This window comes from Heterodontus francisci, chromosome 6, assembly GCF_036365525.1.
Source record: "Heterodontus francisci isolate sHetFra1 chromosome 6, sHetFra1.hap1, whole genome shotgun sequence".
In the NCBI taxonomy this organism is placed as follows: domain Eukaryota; kingdom Metazoa; phylum Chordata; class Chondrichthyes; order Heterodontiformes; family Heterodontidae; genus Heterodontus; species Heterodontus francisci.
Genome location: NC_090376.1, coordinates 2,428,499 through 2,451,942, shown reverse-complemented (window position 1 = coordinate 2,451,942; position 23,444 = coordinate 2,428,499). Strand labels below are relative to the sequence as shown.

The window sequence follows — 23,444 nt, the reverse complement described above, 5'->3', positions numbered from 1 at the left end:
ACAGATTGGGCATGTTTTCACTGGAGTTTAGAAGAGTGGCGCAGTGGTTAGCACCGCAGCCTCACAGCTCCAGCGACCCGGGTTCAATTCTGGGTACTGTCTGTGTGGAGTTTGCAAGTTCTCCCTGTGTCTGCGTGGGTTTCCTCCGGGTGCTCCGGTTTCCTCCCATATGCCAAAGACTTGCAGGTTGATAGGTTAATTGGCCATTATAAATTGCCCCTAGTATAGGTAGGTGGTAGGGAAATATAGGGAGAGGTGGGGATGTGGTAGGATTAGTATAAATGGGTGGTTGATGGTCGGCACAGACTCGTTGGGCCGAAGGGCCTGTTTCAGTGCTGTATCTCTAAAATAAACTAAAGTGAGGGGAGACTTGATTGAAGTTTATAAGATCCTGAACGGTCTTGACAAGGTGGATGTGGAAAGGATGTTTCCTGTTGTGGGTGAGTCCAGAACTAGGGGACACTGTTTTAAATTAGGGGTCGCCCTTTTAGGACAGAGATGAGGAGAAATTTTTCTCTGAGGGTTGTGCAACTTTGGAACTCTCTGCCTCAGAAGGTGGTGGAGGCGGGATCATTGAATATTTTTAAGGTGGAGGTAAATAGATTCTTGTTAGGCAAGGGAATCAAAGGTTATTGGGGGTAGATGGGAATGTGGAATTCGAAACACAAACAGATCAGCCATGGTCTTATTGAATGGCAGAGCAGGCTCGAGGGGCTGATTCGCCTACTCCTTCTCCTAATTTGTATGTTCATATGTTTTGTATGTGGTACGCACTGCTGCCACTGTGCGTTGGTGGTGATGGGAATGAATGTTTAGGTGGTGGATGGGGTGCCAATCAAGCAGGCTACTTTGTCCTGGATGATGTTGAGCTTAAATGTCATCCAGGCAAGTGAACAGAAATCTAGTGAATAGATAGGAGTCTACTCAATTGGCCGAATGGCCTCTTTCTGTATGGTAATGACTCTATGAATGTTCCCCTTTTTCTGAAGGGGGTTGGATTACAAGGAGGTGAAGTAATGCTGTTGTATAAAGCTCTGATCAGACTGCATCTGGAGTATCTGTGTTTGGTCCTGGGAACTGTGCCTCAGGAATGATATATCGACCTTGGAGAGGGTGCAGCACAGATTCTCCACAATGATACCGGGGCTAAAGCAATACATTAGGACGGGTTGAACAGCTTGTATTACCTTGAGTTTAGAAGATTAAGGGGTGATCTAATTGAAGTGTTTAAGATGATTAAAGGAGTTGATCATTTCTTTCTGTGTCTACTGTTACGACCTCAGTGAGACTGTTAATGTTAAAAATACAAAACATGAACCCCTAGACCAATTTAAAGAATTACACAAGATTTCACATTTTAGGACTTTTATTATAACTAAACTAAGAGACATTCCCATTAACTAAATGTAAGTAGCTGATACCCCAAATTACAAAGGAAGATATTTTATTTATTAAAATACTTGAAAATCTCACACCACACTTAGACTTTACACAGTCCTCTTTGATGGTGAAATCCTTTGCAATTTAAAGTTCCAAACTCCTCCCAGTTGCAATGGGTTGGATCTCCCAGACCTTTTCAAAATTAATGTCCTCTTTGCTCACTTGCCTGAGCGCTTCTGATCTGGACATTCATGAATAAGGTAATTCCTGGTGATCCTGTTGGGCTTTTACTTCTCCACAAACTTGAACTTGTGTTGAAAGTTAAAGTTTTTGCAACCTTTCGCTGTTTCAGGCTTCCAAAAGCAGGCATTCCCTCTCTCCCTCTTGAGGCTGCCACTGCTGGTTGTCTTCTTTGCAGCCTGTCTACCTTCAGAAAATATGTTAAACTCGTCTGGTCTCAAAAGTCAATAGCTTATTGTTCCAATATGCAAAGTCCAGAAGTCTGGTTTCACAGAGCCACCTGGGCCTTCCATTGTTCCCAGGTGTTAACAGTTGCCTGATTCATTTGCATCTTCAGAATTACTGATCCCTTGTTTACCACCTGAAAGTCTGGGAAGGCAAAACCCATTGTTTTTCAGCTGTTGAAGGCACAATGATGGAATACTCTCCACTTGCCTAGATGACTGCAGCTCCAACAACACTCATGAATATCAACATCATTCAGAATAAAGTACCACACTTAATCAGCACCCCATCTACCACATTAAACATTCACTCCCTCCACCATCGATGCACAGTGGCAGTGGCATGGACCATCTACAAGATGCACTGCAGCAACGCACCAAGGCTCCTTCGACAGCATCTTCCAAACCCGCAACTTCTACCACCTAGAAGGACAAGGGCAGCAGATGCACAGGAACACCATCACCTGCAAGTTCCCCTCCAAGTCACACACCATCCTGACTTGGAACTATATTGCCGTTCGCTCACTGTCGCTGGGTCAAAACCCTGGAACTCCCTTCCTAACAGCACTGTGGGTGTACCTACCCCACACGGACTGCAGCGGTTCAAGAACGCAGCTCACCACCACCTTCTCAAGGGCAATTAGGGATGGGCAATAAATGCTGGCCTGGCCAGCGACACCCACACCAATGAATAAAAATGCTGCCTGTGAGATATACTGCTGTTTATGGAATTTTGCTATAATATTATGCAGGATTATACAAGAATTATCCGGGATTAGATTGTTGTTGCTGATGGGCAGCCTGTGGGAGTAGATAGGAATTGGGCTGAAGCAGATGCTGATCCCATTACTCACATGGTATGAGGAGGAAGAGATGTCACTGGCGTGACCTGCCATATTATTGGCAACACTATCCCTCAGTCCCTACCTTCAAATGTATTTCTCTTGCTTTAGTTGGTCAGACTCACCTGTGCTGATTGGCTGCCAGTCCAGCAACACTTACATTTTGAAATTCTCATCTTTATTTTCAAATTCCTCCATGACCTTTCCCCACTCCCTATCTTTGTAATTCCCTGCAGCCTGACAACCCTCCGAGATATCTGCATTTTTCCAACTCCGGTCTCTTGCGCATTTCCGATTTTAATGCTCCACTACTGGCCGCTCTGCCTTCAGCTGCCTGGGCCCGAAACTCTGGAATTCCCTCCCTAAATCTCTCCGCCTCCTCCTTTAAGATGCTTCTTAAAACCTACCTCTTTGACCAACCTTTTCCTCAGGGTAGTGTCCTCGGCCCAACCATCTTCAGCTGCTTCATCAATGACCTTCCTTCAATCATAAGGTCAGAAGTGGGAATGTTCGCTGATGATTGCACAATGTTCAGCACCATTCGCGACTCCTCAGATACTGAAGCAGTCCGTGTAGAAATGCAGCAAGACCTGGACAATATCCAGGCTTAGGCTGATAAGTGGAAAGTAACATTCGTGCCACACAAGTGCCAGGCAATGACCATCTCCAACAAGAGAGAATCTAACCATCTCCCTTTGACATTCAATGGCAATACCATCACTGAATCCCCCACTATTAACATCCTAGGGGCTACCATTGACCAGAAACTGAACTGGAGTAGCCATATAAATACCGTGGCTACAAGAGCAGGTCAGAGACTAGGAATCCTGAGGCGAGTAACTCACCTCCTGACTCCCCAAAGCCTATCCACCATCCACAAGGCACCACTCAGGAGTGTGATGGAATACTCTCCACTTGCCTGGATGGGTGCAGCTCCAACAACACTCAAGAAGCTCGACTCCATCCAGGACAAAGTAGCCCGCTTGATTGGCACCCCATCCACAAACATTCACTCCCTCCACCACCGATGCACAGTAGCAGCAGTGTGTACCATCTACAAAATGCACTGCAGCAATGCACCAAGGCTCCGTAGACAGCATCTTCCAAACCTGCGACCTCTACCAACTAGAAGGACAAGGGCAACAAATACATGGGAACACCACCACCTGCAAGTTCCCCTCCAAGTCACACACCATCCTGACTTGGAACTACATCGCTGCTCCTTCACTGTCACTGGGTCAAAATCCTGGAACTCCCTTCCTAACAGCACTGTGGGTGTACCTACCCCAAATGGACTGCAGCAGTTCAAGAAGGCAGCTCACCACCACCTTCTCAAGGGCAATTAAGGGATGGGCAATAAATGCTGGCCTTGCCAGTGACACCCACATCCCATGAATGAATTAAAAAAAAGCTTTTCCTAATACCTTGTGTAACTTAGTGCCAGATTTTGTCTGATAATGCTCCTGTGAAATGCCTTGGAATGTTTTATTACATTAAAGGCACTATATAAATGTAATTCATTGTTAAGTCAAAAGGTTACAGGTTCAAGAACACACTCCAGGTCAGTACACAATCCTGCAACAAGAACTTAGGGAGCTGCGTAGCAGATTAAAAAGCAGGACCTCAAAGATTGTAATCTCTGGATTACTCCCTGTGCCATGTGCTAGTGAGTATAGGAATAGGAGGATAAAGTGGATGAATGAATGGATGATTAGATCGTGCAGGAGGGAAGGCTTTAGTTTCCTGGATCTGTTTCTGGCGAAGGTGGGGCCTGTACAAGTCAGACGGGTTGCACCTGAACCTGAACGGGACCAACATCCTTGCTGGGTGGTTTGCTAGTACAGGTGATGTTTAAACTAATTTGGCAGGGGGATGGGATACAGAGTGGAGGTACAGTATGGGGTGATGCACAGTCAAATATAGAAGAGAAACTAAGTCAGTCTGGAAGGCAGAGCAAATATAGACCTGTTAAGGCACAAGCGAATAATGCAAGTCGGGATTGCATTTAACGCAAGGAGTCTTACAAGTAAGGCAGATAAATTGCAGGCGTTGATTAACACATGGGAATATTATGGCTATCAGAGACATGGTTGAGGGAGGGGCAGGACTGGCAGCTCAATATTCCAGGGTATAGAATCTTCAGGCGTGACAGGGGAGGGGATAAAAAAGGTGACATTGCACTGTTGATCAAGGAGTCAATTACTGCAGTAAGGAGGGATGACATCTTAGAAGGTTCCTCAAATGAGACCATTTGGGTAGAACTTAAAAAAAGGGGGCAGTCACTTGGCTGGGAGTTTACTACAGGCCTCCAAACATTCAGGGAGAGATAGAGGAGCAGATATGTAGGCAAATCTCAGAGAGGTGTAAAAATAATATGGTAATAATAGTCGTGGATTTCAACTTCCCCAATATTAACTGGGATAGTCTTAGTGCAAAAGGCTTAAAAGGGGGCGTAATTCTTAAAATGCATACAGGAGAGCTTTTTGAGCCAGTACATAGAAAGTCCGACAAGAGAAGGGGCAGTACTGGACCTAATCTTAGGGAATGAAGCTGGACAAGTGGTAGAAGTGTCAGTGGGGGAGTATTTCGGGGATAGTGACCATAACTCTGTAAGATTTGAGGTAGTTATGGAAAAGGACAAAGATGGACCAGAAATAAAGGTACTGAATTTGGGGAAGGCCAATTTCAATATGATAAAACAGGATCTGGCCAAAACAGACTAGGAGCAGCTACTTGTAGGAAAGTCTACATCAGACCAGTGGGAGTCATTCAAAAAGGAAATCGTGAGTGTTCAGAGCGACCCGGGTTCAATTCTGGGTACTGCCTGTGTGGAGTTTGCAAGTTCTCCCTGTGACTGCGTGGGTTTCCTCCGGGTGCTCCGGTTTCCTCCCACAAGCCAAAAGACTTGCAGGTTGGTAGGTAAATTGGCCATTATAAAAATTGCCCCTAGTATAGGTAGGTGGTCGGGAAATATAGGGACAGGTGGGGATGTGGTAGGAATATGGGATTAGTGTAGGATTAGTATAAATGGGTGGTTGATGGTCGGCACAGACTCGGTGGGCCGAAGGGCCTGTTTCAGTGCTGTATCTCTAAAAAAAATAAAAACATGTTCCCGTAAAGGTGAAGGGTAGCACCAGTAAGTCCAGGGAACCCTGGATGTCAAGGGACATAGAGGATTGGATAAGGAAAAAAAAGGAGGCTTATGGCAGATTCAGAGTGCTGAAAACAGCGGAGGCACTAGAGGAGTATAGAAATTGTAGGGGGTACTTAAAAAAGTAATTGAGAGCGCGAAGAGTGGGCATGAAAAAACACTGGCAGGCAAGATAAAGGAAAATTTTCAAATCCTCTCTGGCTACAGGAAAGGTACCAGGGGACTGGAGGACGGTACCACATTCACTATTATTCAAGAAGGGTAGTAGGGATAAACCAGGTAGTTACAGGCCAGTGAGTCTAACATTAGTGGTAGGAAAACAACTGGAAAAAATTCTGAGACACAGGATTAATCTCTACTTGGAGAGGTAGGGATTAATCAAGGATAGTCAGCATGGCTTTGTCAGAGGGAGATCATGTCTGACAAATTTGATTGAATTTTTCGAGAAGGTGACCAGGTGTGTAGATGAGGCTAAAGCAGTTGACGTAGTCTACATGGACTTCAGTAAGGCTTTTGATAAGGTCCCGCATGGGAGTTTGGTTAAGAAGGTAAGAGCCCATGGGAGCCAGGGCAATTTGGAAAACTGGATCCAATTGGCAGAGGGTGACGGTAGAGGGTTGTTTTTGCGATTGGAAGCCTGTGACCAACAGTGTACCACAGGGATCGGTACTGGGACCCTTGCTGTTTGTAGTGTACATTAATGATTTAGACGTGAATATAGAAGGTATGATCAGTAAGTTCCCAGATGACACGAAAATTGGTAGTGTCGTAAATAGTGAGGAGGAAAGCCTTAGATTACAGGATGCTATAGATGGGCTGGTAAGATGGACGGAGCAGTGGCAAATGGAATTTAATCCTGAGAAGTGTGAGGTAATGCATTTTGGGAGGACTAACACGGCAAGGGAATATACAATGGATGGTAGGATCCTAGGAAGTAGAGAGGGACCTTGGTGTACTTGTCCAGAGATCACTGAAGGCAGCAGCACAGGTAGATACGGTGGTTAGGAAGGCATATGGGATACTTGCCTTTATTAGCCGAGGCATGGAATATAAGAGAAGCGAGTTTATGATGGAGCTGAACAAAACACTAATTGGGCCACAGCTGGAGTACTGTGTACAGTTCTGGGAACCACACTATAGGAAGGATTTGATTGCACTGGAGAGGGTGCAGAGGAGATTCACCAGGATGTTGCCTGGGCTGGAGCATTTCAGATATGGAAAGAAACTGGATAGGCTAGGGTTGTTTTCCTTAGAACAGAGAAGGCTGAGGGGGAATCTGATTGAGGTATACAAAATTATGAGGGGCGCTGATAGGGTAGATAGGAAAAAACGTTTTCCCTTAGCGCAGGGATCAATAACCAGGGGGCAGGAGGTTTAGAGGGGATTTGAGGAAAAGAATTTTCACCAGAAGGTGGTTGGAATGTGGAACACACTGCCTGAAGAGGTGGTAGAGGCATGTACTCACAACATTTAAGAAGTATTTAGATGAGCACTTGAAACGCCATAGCATACAAGGCTATGGGCTGAGTGTTGGAAAATGGGATTAGAATAGATAGGCTTGATGGCCGGTGCGGACATTGTGAGCCGAAGGGCCTGTTTCTGTGCTGTATAACTCTATGACACTAAACTAGGCTAGTGGGGGGAGGGGTGAGTGCGGGGGGGGGGGGGGGTGGTGGGGGAGTGCTGCCCTGTCAGAGGTGCCGTCTTTTATAAGTGGTTAGGTGGGTGTAAAGATCCCATGAAACTCGTGGAAGAGCAGCAGGTAACTTTCAAAGTGACTGACTGTATGTGGAGCATTTCAAGATGCTTCAGTGATACTCCAATGCACGGTGTAAATTGGAAATCTGTCTCTTTAATGCAAAGTCCATAAAGTTATATTTTCAATAAAACAGCAGTGATTTGTAAGAAGAAATAGGAAATAGAAGTGTTATATAAATTACATAAATGATTAGCAAGTTCCATTTGGGTAATGCAGCCTGGTTCGACAGTCGTGTGTTCAGGATCCAGTAGGCGGCAACAGCAGGTAGATGGGTTAGTGAAGATAGATCATTGCACAGGACAAGGAGGCAGGCACAAGGTCTCCACATTTTCCATACATGTACCAATGAGAGCAGGTTGTAAACAGCAAGGGCACAGGCACAGGGAGGTGCACCATGGCCACTGAACAGTGGGAGACTCTCCCCAGTCGTGCACTGATCTGATCAAAAGCTTCAAATTGCCAAGGGCTCCCTTCTCTGCTAAGGGACAGGGTGGGTCAAGTCAGACATTGACCTTTTACACTCTGGAACCTGGGGTCAAATTCAGCCCCAGAGCAGGTACAGTTTGTAACTGGTGGCTGACTGGAAGAAAGGGGTTTTGATAATGTTTTCACATTTAGCCTTGCAAGCAGAGTAAGGAGATTAAGAGATTGCGGTGAATAATAAAACAGATGTTTGTAGCTGGCCTGTTACAACATCGTTCTTTCTCAATGATGAAAGCAGGAACCAGGTTGCTACGCCATTCCCACCCTGGAAATCCACAGACAGAGACAGACAGTGCCCCTGCGCCAGTCCCCCAAACAGTGCCCCTGCGCCAGTCCCACAGAGAGATAAAGAGATGGGCAGTGCCCCCATGACACTGATGGGTCATTTTCCACGATGCCGACTGGTCATTCTTAGTGGCCAGAGTGAGCATGCTGGTCAATTGTCCAGTGCGTCTGTGATTATCAGACTAACACAAACAGCAGAGGCAAGAAAGCTGAGAATAATAACTCTCTTATTTTAACAACTGTTCCTCCTCTTCTGGAGGTGCCAACCTCACAAGGGTGTGGTTTCAAGAGCACCGGTTACTCTCTGGCACTGAAACCATCCTTGCTCAGTGAGCCCGGGGAGACTATTTGATCACGAGGGAAATTAGAGCAGAGCCAATCCTGTCTGTTCTTGATTACCGAGCATGCTCATTTTCCAGGGACAGTGATCAGGAGCAGGAACCCTGACTGATTTCCCCTCTCTCTCTTACCCAGAGCTCACTGGATAGTGATCAGGAGTAGGAACTCTGGTTGATTTCCCCTCTCTCTCTCCAACCCAGGGTCACTGGGTGATCAGCAGCAGGAACGCTGGCTGATTTCTCCTCTCTAACACAGGGATCAGCTAACAGGCTTATCCTCAACCTGATTTTAAAGCCTCTTCAACCCTCTTTCATAACCAGACTGGATAATAGTGAAGACCTTGTAGCCTAGGGGGTTAACAAAGCTCTTGTCATAAAGAACAGGCAGTGAGAAAAGGCCACAGCAAACACACGCACTGTAAACAAAGAAAGGGATACAGTAACAGGTTTCCAAAATTCCCAGGTGACAAGTCAGAGTCCTGGAGTAGTGGGAGTCTGGACAATGGACTGCTCCTGCATAGGCTGTGTGGGGTTACTGGAAGCTGTAAGGTTGACGGGATTGGGAAAAGGGAGGGAAATAACTCCGTGCCCCTTCCTTTACTTGTCTTGCATCTTCTCCATTATAGGCACAATCATGTCAAACTTTGGTCTTTTGGCTGGATCCTCATTCATGCAGATCTTCATCAGCTTGCAGATGTGAGGGGAGATTCCTGGAGGGATGGTGGGCCTCAGACCTTCCAGAGACACCTGCAAAATCAGAGCCAGCAGCTATGGTTAAAAATTTAAAATACTCTTTACTTAATGTAAAGTAACATCTCATCCGAAAGAAGGCACCTCAGACAACGTAGCACTCTCTCGGGACCAACCCTCCGACAGTGCAGCACTCCCTCAGTACTGACCCTCCGACAGTGCAGCACTCCCTCAGTACCGACCCTCCGACAGTGCAGCACTCCCTCAGTACTGACCCTCCGACAGTGCAGCACTCCCTCAGTACTGACCCTCCGACAGTGCAGCACTCCCTCAGTACTGACCCTCCGACAGTGCAGCACTCCCTCAGTACTCACCCTCCGACAGTGCAGCACTCCCTCAGTACTGACCCTCCGACAGTGCGGCAGTCCCTCAGTACCGACCGTCCGACAGTGCGGCACTCCCTCAGTACCGACCCTCCGACAGTCCCTCAGTAGTGCACTGGGAGTCTCAGCCTGGATTTTGTGCTAGTCTCTGGATTGGGGCTTGATCCCAAAGCCTGATTCAGAGTCGAGGGCTGCCGCTGACACCCTAGCATTTTGAACTCCTTGATCAGGTCACTGCTCAAACTTCTGAACACAATGGAATACAAGACAATTTTATGCAACCTGTCTTCATATTTTAACCCTTTAAGCACCGGTATCATTCTGGAGTATCTGTTGGAGCAGGCATTTAGCAATAACAGAATAAGCCAGGAGTCAGAACTACAGATGAATGTAACCCTTATGCAAAAACATCTAAGATTTACAAGGACCATGCGTTTCATGTCCTGAGAGCTCGGCAGAACACACAACAGACCCATGAACACTCTGTCTGAAATAAAAACAAGAAATGCTGGAAATACTCAGCAGGTCTGGCAGCATCTGTGGAGAGAGAAACAGAGTTAATGTTTCAGGTCTGTGACCTTTCATCAGAACACCCTGTCGTGTTGTGTGTTCAGAGAGGTAAGAGCAGGTAGTAAAATCTGTTTCCCTGGGACAGACCCCGACTGGAAGAAGAGCCAAATTTACCTTCATTCCAATCTCCATGTTGGAGAGATCTGCAAAGGGAACTTCCCGGGTCACCAGCTCCCACAGGAGAATTGCAAAGCTCCACATGTCAGCAGACCTTCGGTTAATCTCTTCCGGCTTTTTCTGAAGAGCTGTGTTCAGAAAAGGGAATTAACCAGGAACCGCTGGATTACAATTAATATTAACTGAGCATCAAAAAAACACAATTCAACCTGTTACAGTATGCCATTAGATCTTAGGTCATTAGATGTCGTTCTCTTTTAATCTGGACATTAAATTGGGGCAGAAGGGGGAGGTAATGAGGTGACGGTGAAGTGGTGCAATATTAATGATCCACCACGTGATCCTCACTGCTCATTTAATCAACACTGCAATGGGATATCGGACAGTGAGAGTGTCTATTCCGCATATCGGAAACAGAGTGTGTCTAATCCGGATATCGGAAAATGTGTGTGTCTAATCCGGATATCGGAAAGCGAGAGTGTCTAATCCGGATATCGGAAAGCGAGAGTGTCTAATCCGGATATCGGAAAGCGAGAGTGTCTAATCCGGATATCGGAAAGCGAGAGTGTCTGATCCGGATATTGGAAAGCGAGAGTGACTAATCCGGATATCGGAAAGCGAGAGTGACTAATCCGGATATCGGAAAGCGAGAGTGACTAATCCGGATATCGGAAAGCGAGAGTGTCGAATCCGGATATCGGAAAGCGAGAATGTGTCTAATCCGGATTTCGGACCTTGACTGTGTCTAATCCGGATATCGGACCGTGAGTGTGTCTAATCCGGATATTGGAAAGCGAGTGTGTCTAATCCGGATATCGGAAAGCGAGAGTGTGTCTAATACGGATATCGGACCGTGAGTGTGTCTAATCCAGATATTGGAAAGCGAGAGTGTTTAATCCGGATATCTGGCAGTGTGAGTGTCTAATCCAGATATCGGAAAGCGAGAGTGTCTAATCCGGATATCTGACAGCGAGAGTGTCTAATCCGGATATCTGACAGCGAGAGTGTCTAATCCGGATATCGGAAAGCGAGAGTGTCTAATCCGGATATTGGAAAGCGAGAGTGTCTAATCCGGATATCTGACAGCGAGAGTGTCTAATCCGGATATCGGAAAGCGAGAGTGTCTAATCCGGATATTGGAAAGTGAGAGTGTCTAATCCGGATATCGGAAAATGAGCGTGTCTAATCCGGATATCGGAAAGCGAGAGTGTCTAATCCGGATATCGGAAAGCGAGAGTGACTAATCCGGATATCGGAAAGCGAGAGTGACTAATCCGGATATCGGAAAGCGAGAGTGACTAATCCGGATATCGGAAAGCGAGAATGTGTCTAATCCGGATTTCGGACCTTGACTGTGTCTAATCCGGATATCGGACCGTGAGTGTGTCTAATCCGGATATTGGAAAGCGAGTGTGTCTAATCCGGATATCGGAAAGCGAGAGTGTGTCTAATACGGATATCGGACAGTGAGAGTGTCTAATCCAGATATTGGAAAGCGAGTGTGTCTAATCCAGATATTGGAAAGCGAGAGTGTGTCTAATACGGATATCTGACAGTGAGTGTGTCTAATCCAGATATTGGAAAGCGAGAGTGTTTAATCCGGATATCTGGCAGTGTGAGTGTCTAATCCGGATATCTGACAGTGAGAGTGTCTAATCCAGATATTGGAAAGCGAGAGTGTGTCTAATACGGATATCTGACAGTGAGAGTGTCTAATCCGGATATCTGACAGTGAGAGTGTCTAATCCGGATATCTGACAGTGAGAGTGTCTAATCCGGATATCTGGCAGTGAGAGTGTCTAATCCGGATATCGGAAAGCGAGAGTGTCTAATCCGGATATCTGACAGTGAGAGTGTTTAATCCGGATATCTGACAGTGAGAGTGTCCAATCCGGATATCGGAAAGCGAGAGAGTCTAATCCGGATATCTGACAGTGAGAGTGTCTAATCCGGATATCTGACAGTGAGAGTGTTTAATCCGGATATCTGACAGTGAGAGTGTCCAATCCGGATATCGGAAAGCGAGAGTGCGTAATCCGGATATCTGACAGTGAGTGTGTTTAATCCGGATATCTGGCAGTGAGAGAGTCTAATCCGGATATCGGACAGTGAGAGTGTTTATTCCAGATATCGGAAAGCGAGAGTGCGTAATCCGGATATCTGACAATGAGAGTGTTTAATCTGGATATCGGACAGTGAGAGTGTCTAATCCGGATATCTGGCAGTGAGAGTGTTTAATCCGGATATCGGACAGTGAGTGTTTAATCCGGATATCTGGCAGTGTGAGTGTTTAATCCGGATATCGGACAGTGAGAGAGTCGAATCCGGATATCGGACAGTGAGAGTGTTTAATCCGGATATCGGACAGTGAGAGAGTCGAATCCGGATATCGGACAGTGAGAGTGTTTAATCTGGATATCGGACAGTGAGAGTGTCTAATCCGGATATCTGGCAGTGAGAGTGTTTAATCCGGATATCTGACAGTGAGAGTGTCTAATCCGGATATCGGAAAGCGAGAGAGTCTAATCCGGATATCTGACAGTGAGAGTGTTTAATCCGGATATCTGACAGTGAGAGTGTCCAATCCGGATATCGGAAAGCGAGAGTGCGTAATCCGGATATCTGACAGTGAGAGTGTTTAATCCGGATATCGGACAGTGAGAGTGTCTAATCCGGATATCTGGCAGTGAGAGTGTTTAATCCGGATATCGGACAGTGAGTGTTTAATCCGGATATCTGGCAGTGTGAGTGTTTAATCCGGATATCGGACAGTGAGAGAGTCGAATCCGGATATCGGACAGTGAGAGAGTCGAATCCGGATATCGGACAGTGAGAGAGTCGAATCCGGATATCGGACAGTGAGAGTGTTTAATCCGGATATCGGACAGTGAGAGAGTCGAATCCGGATATCGGACAGTGAGAGTGTTTAATCCGGATATCGGACAGTGAGAGAGTCGAATCCGGATATCGGACAGTGAGAGAGTCGAATCCGGATATCGGACAGTGAGAGTGTTTAATCCGGATATCGGACAGTGAGAGAGTCGAATCCGGATATCGGACAGTGAGAGTGTTTAATCCGGATATCAGACAGTGAGAGTGCGTAATCCGGATATCTGACAGTGAGTGTTTAATCTGGATATCGGACAGTGAGAGTGTTTATTCCGGATATCGGACAGTGAGAGAGTCTAATCCGGTTATCGGACAGTAAGAAAGTCTAATCCGGATATCGGACAGTGAGAGAGTCTAATCCGGTTATCGGACAGTAAGAAAGTCTAATCCGGTTATCGGACAGTGAGTGTTTATTCCGGATATCGGACAGTGAGAGAGTCTAATCCGGTTATCGGACAGTAAGAAAGTCTAATCCGGATATCGGACAGTGAGAGTGTCTAATCCGGATATCGGAAAGCGAGAGTGCGTAATCCGGATATCTGACAGTGAGAGTGTCTAATCCGGATATCGGACAGTGAGAGTGTCTAATCCGGATATCGGACAGTGAGAGTGTCTAATCCGGATATCGGACAGTGAGAGTGTCTAATCCGGATATCGGACAGTGAGAGTGTCTATTCCGGATATCGGACAGTGAGAGAGTCTAATCCGGATATCGGACAGTGAGAGTGTCTATTCCGGATATCGGACAGTGAGAGTGTCTATTCCGGATATCGGACAGTGAGAGAGTCTAATCCGGATATCGGACAGTGAGAGAGTCTATTCCGGATATCGGACAGTGAGAGAGTCTAATCCGGATATCGGACAGTGAGAGAGTCTAATCCGGATATCGGACAGTGAGAGTGTTTAATCTGGATATCGGACAGTGAGAGAGTCTAATCCGGATATCGGACAGTGAGAGTGTCTAATCCGGATATCGGACAGTGAGAGTGTTTAATCTGGATATCGGACAGTGAGAGTGTCTAATCCGGATATCGGACAGTGAGAGTGTCTAATCCGGATATCGGACAGTGAGAGTGTCTATTCCGGATATCGGACAGTGAGAGAGTCTAATCCGGATATCGGACAGTGAGAGAGTCTAATCCGGATATCGGACAGTGAGAGTGTTTAATCTGGATATCGGACAGTGAGAGAGTCTAATCCGGATATCGGACAGTGAGAGTGTCTAATCCGGATATCGGACAGTGAGAGTGTCTAATCCGGATATCGGACAGTGAGAGTGTCTAATCCGGATATCGGACAGTGAGAGTGTCTAATCCGGATATCGGACAGTGAGAGTGTCTAATCCGGATATCGGACAGTGAGAGTGTTTAATCTGGATATCGGACAGTGAGAGTGTCTAATCCGGATATCGGACAGTGAGAGTGTCTAATCCGGATATCGGACAGTGAGAGTGTCTAATCCGGATATCGGACAGTGAGAGTGTCTAATCCGGATATCGGACAGTGAGAGTGTTTAATCTGGATATCGGACAGTGAGAGTGTCTAATCCGGATATCGGACAGTGAGAGTGTCTAATCCGGATATCGGACAGTGAGAGTGTCTATTCCGGATATCGGACAGTGAGAGAGTCTATTCCGGATATCGGACAGTGAGAGAGTCTAATCCGGATATCGGACAGTGAGAGAGTCTAATCCGGATATCGGACAGTGAGAGTGTTTAATCTGGATATCGGACAGTGAGAGAGTCTAATCCGGATATCGGACAGTGAGAGTGTCTAATCCGGATATCGGACAGTGAGAGTGTTTAATCTGGATATCGGACAGTGAGAGTGTCTAATCCGGATATCGGACAGTGAGAGTGTCTATTCCGGATATCGGACAGTGAGAGAGTCTAATCCGGATATCGGACAGTGAGAGTGTCTAATCCGGATATCGGACAGTGAGAGTGTTTAATCTGGATATCGGACAGTGAGAGAGTCTAATCCGGATATCGGACAGTGAGAGAGTCTAATCCGGATATCGGACAGTGAGAGTGTTTAATCTGGATATCGGACAGTGAGAGAGTCTAATCCGGATATCGGACAGTGAGAGTGTTTAATCTGGATATCGGACAGTGAGAGAGTCTAATCCGGATATCGGACAGTGAGAGAGTCTAATCCGGATATCGGACAGTGAGAGTGTTTAATCTGGATATCGGACAGTGAGAGAGTCTAATCCGGATATCGGACAGTGAGAGTGTTTAATCCGGATATCGGACAGTGAGAGTGTCTAATCCGGATATCGGACAGTGAGAGAGTCTAATCCGGATATCGGACAGTGAGAGTGTCTAATCCGGATATCGGACAGTGAGAGTGTCTAATCCGGATATCGGACAGTGAGAGAGTCTAATCCGGATATCGGACAGTGAGAGAGTCTAATCCGGATATCGGACAGTGAGAGTGTCTAATCCGGATATCGGACAGTGAGAGAGTCTAATCCGGATATCGGACAGTGAGAGTGTCTAATCCGGATATCGGACAGTGAGAGTGTCTAATCCGGATATCGGACAGTGAGAGAGTCTAATCCGGATATCGGACAGTAAGAGAGTCTAATCCGGATATCGGACAGTGAGAGAGTCTAATCCGGATATCGGACAGTGAGAGTGTCTAATCCGGATATCGGACAGTGAGAGTGTCTAATCCGGATATCGGACAGTGAGAGAGTCTAATCCGGATATCGGACAGTGAGAGAGTCTAATCCGGATATCGGACAGTGAGAGTGTCTAATCCGGATATCGGACAGTGAGAGTGTCTAATCCGGATATCGGAAAGCGAGAGTGCGTAATCCGGATATCTGACAGTGAGTGTTTAATCTGGATATCGGACAGTGAGAGAGTCTAATCCGGATATCGGACAGTGAGAGAGTCTAATCCGGATATCGGACAGTGAGAGAGTCTAATCCGGATATCGGACAGTAAGAGAGTCTATTCCGGATATCGGATAGTGAGAGTGTTTAATCTGGATATCGGACAGTGAGAGAGTCTAATCCGGATATCGGACAGTGAGAGAGTCTATTCCGGATATCGGATAGTGAGAGTGTTTAATCTGGATATCGGACAGTGAGAGTGTTTAATCCGGATATCGGACAGTGAGAGTGTCTAATCCGGATATCTGACAGTGAGAGTGTTTAATCTGGATATCGGACAGTGAGAGTGCGTAATCCGGATATCGGACAGTGAGAGTGTTTAATCCGGATATCGGACAGTGAGAGTGTTTAATCCGGATATCGGACAGTGAGAGTGTCTAATCCGGATATCGGACAGTGAGAGTGTTTAATCCGGATATCGGACAGTGAGAGTGTTTAATCCGGATATCGGACAGTGAGAGAGTCTAATCCGGATATCGGACAGTGAGAGAGTCTATTCCGGATATCGGATAGTGAGAGTGTTTAATCTGGATATCGGACAGTGAGAGAGTCTAATCCGGATATCGGACAGTGAGAGAGTCTATTCCGGATATCGGATAGTGAGAGTGTTTAATCTGGATATCGGACAGTGAGAGTGTTTAATCCGGATATCGGACAGTGAGAGTGTCTAATCCGGATATCTGACAGTGAGAGTGTTTAATCTGGATATCGGACAGTGAGAGTGCGTAATCCGGATATCGGACAGTGAGAGTGTTTAATCCGGATATCGGACAGTGAGAGTGTCTAATCCGGATATCTGACAGTGAGAGTGTCTAATCCGGATATCTGACAGTGAGAGTGTTTAATCTGGATATCGGACAGTGAGAGTGCGTAATCCGGATATCGGACAGTGAGAGTGCGTAATCCGGATATCGGACAGTGAGAGAGTCTAATCCGGATATCGGACAGTGAGTGTGTTTAATCCGGATATCGGACAGTGAGAGAGTCTAATCCGGATATCGGACAGTGAGTGTGTTTAATCCGGATATCGGAAAGCGAGAGTGCGTAATCCGGATATCTGACAGTGAGAGTGTTTAATCTGGATATCGGACAGTGAGAGAGTCTAATCTGGATATCGGAAAGCGAGAGTGCGTAATCCGGATATCTGACAGTGAGAGTGTTTAATCTGGATATCGGACAGTGAGAGAGTCTAATCTGGATATCGGAAAGCGAGAGTGCGTAATCCGGATATCTGACAGTGAGAGTGTTTAATCTGGATATCGGACAGTGAGAGTGTTTAATCCGGATATCGGACAGTGAGAGTGTTTAATCTGGATATCGGACAGTGAGAGTGTTTAATCCGGATATCTGACAGTGAGTGTGTCTAATCCGGATATCGGACAGTAAGAGAGTCTAATCCGGATATCGGACAGTAAGAGAGTCTAATCCGGATATCTGACAGTGAGTGTGTCTAATCCGGATATCGGACAGTAAGAGAGTCTAATCCGGATATCTGACAGTGAGTGTGTCTAATCCGGATATCGGACAGTAAGAGAGTCTAATCCGGATATCTGACAGTGAGTGTGTCTAATCCGGATATCTGACAGTGAGAGTGTCTAATCCGGATATCTGACAGTGAGTGTGTCTAATCCGGATATCTGACAGTGAGAGTGTCTAATCCGGATATCTGACAGTGAGTGTGTCTAATCCGGATATCGGACAGTAAGAGAGTCTAATCCGGATATCGGACAGTAAGAGAGTCTAATCCGGATATCGGACAGTAAGAGAGTCTAATCCGGATATCTGACAGTGAGTGTGTCTAATCCGGATATCGGACAGTAAGAGAGTCTAATCCGGATATCTGACAGTGAGAGTGTCTAATCCGTATATCGGACAGTAAGAGAGTCTAATCCGGATATCTGACAGTGAGAGAGTCTAATCCGGATATCTGACAGTGAGAGTGTTTAATCTGGATATCTGACAGTGAGTGTGTCTAATCCGGATAGCGGACAGTAAGAGAGTCTAATCCGGATATCGGACAGTAAGAGAGTCTAATCCGGATATCGGACAGTGAGAGTGTTTAATCCGGATATCGGACAGTGAGTGTATCTAATCCGGATATCGGACAGTAAGAGAGTCTAATCCGGATATCGGACAGTAAGAGAGTCTAATTCGGATATCGGACAGTAAGAGAGTCTAATCCGGATATCGGACAGTGAGAGTGTTTAATCCGGATATCGGACAGTGAGTGTATCTAATCCGGATATCGGACAGTAAGAGAGTCTAATCCGGATATCGGACAGTAAGAGAGTCTAATCCGGATATCGGACAGTGAGAGTGTTTAATCCGGATATCTGACAGTGAGTGTATCTAATCCGGATATCGGACAGTAAGAGAGTCTAATCCGGATATCGGACAGTAAGAGAGTCTAATTCGGATATCGGACAGTAAGAGAGTCTAATTCGGATATCGGACAGTAAGAGAGTCTAATCCGGATATCGGACAGTAAGAGAGTCTAATCCGGATATCGGACAGTGAGAGAGTCTAATCCGGATATCGGACAGTGAGTGTATCTAATCCGGATATCGGACAGTAAGAGAGTCTAATCCGGATATCGGACAGTAAGAGAGTCTAATCCGGATATCGGACAGTGAGAGTGTTTAATCCGGATATCGGACAGTGAGTGTATCTAATCCGGATATCGGACAGTAAGAGAGTCTAATCCGGATATCGGACAGTAAGAGAGTCTAATTCGGATATCGGACAGTAAGAGAGTCTAATCCGGATATCGGACAGTGAGAGAGTCTAATCCGGATATCGGACAGTGAGTGTATCTAATCCGGATATCGGACAGTAAGAGAGTCTAATCCGGATATCGGACAGTAAGAGAGTCTAATCCGGATATCTGACAGTGAGTGTGTCTAATCCGGATATCGGACAGTAAGAGAGTCTAATCCGGATATCGGACAGTAAGAGAGTCTAATCCGGATATCGGACAGTGAGAGTGTTTAATCCGGATATCTGACAGTGAGTGTATCTAATCCGGATATCGGACAGTAAGAGAGTCTAATCCGGATATCGGACAGTGAGTGTATCTAATCCGGATATCGGACAGTAAGAGAGTCTAATCCGGATATCGGACAGTAAGAGAGTCTAATCCGGATATCTGACAGTGAGTGTGTCTAATCCGGATATCGGACAGTAAGAGAGTCTAATCCGGATATCGGACAGTAAGAGAGTCTAATCCGGATATCGGACAGTGAGAGTGTTTAATCCGGATATCTGGCAGTGTGAGTGTCTAATCCAGATATCGGAAAGCGAGAGTGCGTAATCCGGATATCGGACAGTGAGAGTGTTTAATCCGGATATCGGACAGTGAGAGTGCGTAATCCGGATATCGGACAGTGAGAGTGTTTAATCCGGATATCGGACAGTGAGAGTGTCTAATCCGGATATCTGACAGTGAGAGTGTTTAATCTGGATATCGGACAGTGAGAGTGCGTAATCCGGATATCTGACAGTGAGAGTGTCTAATCCGGATATCTGACAGTGAGAGTGTTTAATCTGGATATCGGACAGTGAGAGTGCGTAATCCGGATATCGGACAGTGAGAGTGCGTAATCCGGATATCGGACAGTGAGAGAGTCTAATCCGGATATCGGACAGTGAGTGTGTTTAATCCGGATATCGGAAAGCGAGAGTGCGTAATCCGGATATCGGACAGTGAGAGAGTCTAATCCGGATATCGGACAGTGAGTGTGTTTAATCCGGATATCGGAAAGCGATAGTGCGTAATCCGGATATCTGACAGTGAGAGTGTTTAATCTGGATATCGGACAGTGAGAGAGTCTAATCTGGATATCGGAAAGCGAGAGTGCGTAATCCGGATATCTGACAGTGAGAGTGTTTAATCTGGATATCGGACAGTGAGAGTGTCTAATCCGGATATCGGACAGTAAGAGAGTCTAATCCGGATATCGGACAGTGAGAGTGTTTAATCCGGATATCTGACAGTGAGAGTGTCTAATCCGGATATCGGACAGTAAGAGAGTCTAATCCGGATATCGGACAGTGAGAGTGTTTAATCCGGATATCTGACAGTGAGTGTGTCTAATCCGGATATCGGACAGCGAGAGAGTCTAATCCGGATATCGGACAGTGAGAGTGTTTAATCCGGATATCGGATAGTGAGTGTGTCTAATCCGGATATCGGACAGTAAGAGAGTCTAATCCGGATATCGGATAGTGAGAGTGTTTAATCCGGATATCTGACAGTGAGAGTGTTTAATCCGGATATCGGACAGTGAGAGTGTTTAATCCGGATATCGGATAGTGAGTGTGTCTAATCCGGATATCGGACAGTAAGAGAGTCTAATCCGGATATCGGATAGTGAGTGTATCTAATCCGGATATCGGACAGTAAGAGAGTCTAATCCGGATATCGGACAGTGAGAGAGTCTAATCCGGATATCGGATAGTGAGAGTGTTTAATCCGGATATCTGACAGTGAGAGTGTTTAATCTGGATATCGGACAGTGAGTGTGTCTAATCCGGATATCGGACAGTAAGAGAGTCTAATCCGGATATCGGATAGTGAGTGTGTCTAATCCGGATATCGGACAGTAAGAGAGTCTAATCCGGATATCGGATAGTGAGTGTGTCTAATCCGGATATCGGACAGTAAGAGAGTCTAATCCGGATATCGGATAGTGAGAGTGTTTAATCCGGATATCTGACAGTGAGAGTGTTTAATCTGGATATCGGACAGTGAGTGTGTCTAATCCGGATATCGGACAGTAAGAGAGTCTAATCCGGATATCGGATAGTGAGTGTGTCTAATCCGGATATCGGACAGTAAGAGAGTCTAATCCGGATATCGGATAGTGAGAGTGTTTAATCCGGATATCTGACAGTGAGAGTGTTTAATCTGGATATCGGACAGTGAGTGTGTCTAATCCGGATATCGGACAGTAAGAGAGTCTAATCCGGATATCGGATAGTGAGTGTGTCTAATCCGGATATCGGACAGTAAGAGAGTCTAATCCGGATATCGGATAGTGAGTGTATCTAATCCGGATATCGGACAGTAAGAGAGTCTAATCCGGATATCGGACAGTGAGAGTGTTTAATCCGGATATCGGACAGTAAGAGAGTCTAATCCGGATATCGGACAGTAAGAGAGTCTAATCCGGATATCGGACAGTAAGAGAGTCTAATCCGGATATCGGATAGTGAGTGTATCTAATCCGGATATCGGACAGTAAGAGAGTCTAATCCGGATATCTGACAGTGAGAGTGTTTAATCTGGATATCGGACAGTGAGAGTGTTTAATCCGGATATCTGACAGTGAGTGTGTCTAATCCGGATATCGGACAGTAAGAGAGTCTAATCCGGATATCGGACAGTAAGAGAGTCTAATCCGGATATCTGACAGTAAGAGAGTCTAATCCGGATATCTGACAGTGAGAGTGTTTAATCTGGATATCGGACAGTGAGAGTGTTTAATCCGGATATCGGACAGTGAGAGTGTTTAATCTGGATATCGGACAGTGAGAGTGTTTAATCCGGATATCTGACAGTGAGTGTGTCTAATCCGGATATCGGACAGTAAGAGAGTCTAATCCGGATATCTGACAGTGAGTGTGTCTAATCCGGATATCGGACAGTAAGAGAGTCTAATCCGGATATCTGACAGTGAGAGTGTCTAATCCGGATATCTGACAGTGAGAGTGTCTAATCCGGATATCTGACAGTGAGAGAGTCTAATCCGGATATCTGACAGTGAGTGTGTCTAATCCGGATATCGGACAGTAAGAGAGTCTAATCCGGATATCTGACAGTGAGTGTGTCTAATCCGGATATCGGACAGTAAGAGAGTCTAATCCGGATATCTGACAGTGAGTGTGTCTAATCCGGATATCTGACAGTGAGTGTGTCTAATCCGGATATCGGACAGTAAGAGAGTCTAATCCGGATATCTGACAGTGAGTGTGTCTAATCCGGATATCTGACAGTGAGAGTGTCTAATCCGGATATCTGACAGTGAGTGTGTCTAATCCGGATATCGGACAGTAAGAGAGTCTAATCCGGATATCTGACAGTGAGTGTGTCTAATCCGGATATCGGACAGTAAGAGAGTCTAATCCGGATATCTGACAGTGAGTGTGTCTAATCCGGATATCTGACAGTGAGAGTGTCTAATCCGGATATCGGACAGTAAGAGAGTCTAATCCGGATATCTGACAGTGAGTGTGTCTAATCCGGATATCGGACAGTAAGAGAGTCTAATCCGGATATCTGACAGTGAGAGTGTCTAATCCGTATATCGGACAGTAAGAGAGTCTAATCCGGATATCTGACAGTGAGAGAGTCTAATCCGGATATCTGACAGTGAGAGTGTTTAATCTGGATATCTGACAGTGAGTGTGTCTAATCCGGATAGCGGACAGTAAGAGAGTCTAATCCGGATATCGGACAGTAAGAGAGTCTAATCCGGATATCGGACAGTGAGAGTGTTTAATCCGGATATCGGACAGTGAGAGAGTCTAATCCGGATATCGGACAGTAAGAGAGTCTAATCCGGATATCGGACAGTAAGAGAGTCTAATCCGGATATCGGACAGTAAGAGAGTCTAATCCGGATATCGGACAGTAAGAGAGTCTAATCCGGATATCGGACAGTGAGAGTGTTTAATCCGGATATCGGACAGTGAGTGTATCTAATCCGGATATCGGACAGTAAGAGAGTCTAATCCGGATATCGGACAGTAAGAGAGTCTAATCCGGATATCGGACAGTGAGAGTGTTTAATCCGGATATCTGACAGTGAGTGTATCTAATCCGGATATCGGACAGTGAGTGTATCTAATCCGGATATCGGACAGTAAGAGAGTCTAATCCGGATATCGGACAGTGAGTGTATCTAATCCGGATATCGGACAGTGAGTGTATCTAATCCGGATATCGGACAGTGAGTGTATCTATTCCGGATATCGGACAGTAAGAGAGTCTAATCCGGATATCGGACAGTAAGAGAGTCTAATCCGGATATCGGACAGTAAGAGAGTCTAATCCGGATATCGGACAGTGAGAGTGTTTAATCCGGATATCGGACAGTGAGTGTATCTAATCCGGATATCGGACAGTAAGAGAGTCTAATCCGGATATCGGACAGTAAGAGAGTCTAATCCGGATATCGGACAGTGAGAGTG

The 23,444-nt window shown here is 45.9% G+C and overlaps 1 protein-coding gene across 1 annotated transcript in view; it reads right to left on the bottom strand.

Annotated features, from left to right (window-relative positions):
• Nucleotides 1-7,669: 7,669 nt before the first annotated feature.
• ilk (integrin-linked kinase) overlaps nt 7,670-23,444 on the bottom strand; it is an 82,929-nt gene continuing 67,154 nt past the window's right edge. The window contains exons 13-14 of the mRNA XM_068032958.1: nt 10,460-10,590; nt 7,670-9,449 (exon numbers count right to left, since the gene is read on the bottom strand). Coding sequence (XP_067889059.1) covers nt 9,300-9,449; nt 10,460-10,590 — 281 coding nt within the window. The 3' untranslated portion in view covers nt 7,670-9,299. The remainder of the gene's footprint in view (nt 9,450-10,459; nt 10,591-23,444) is intronic.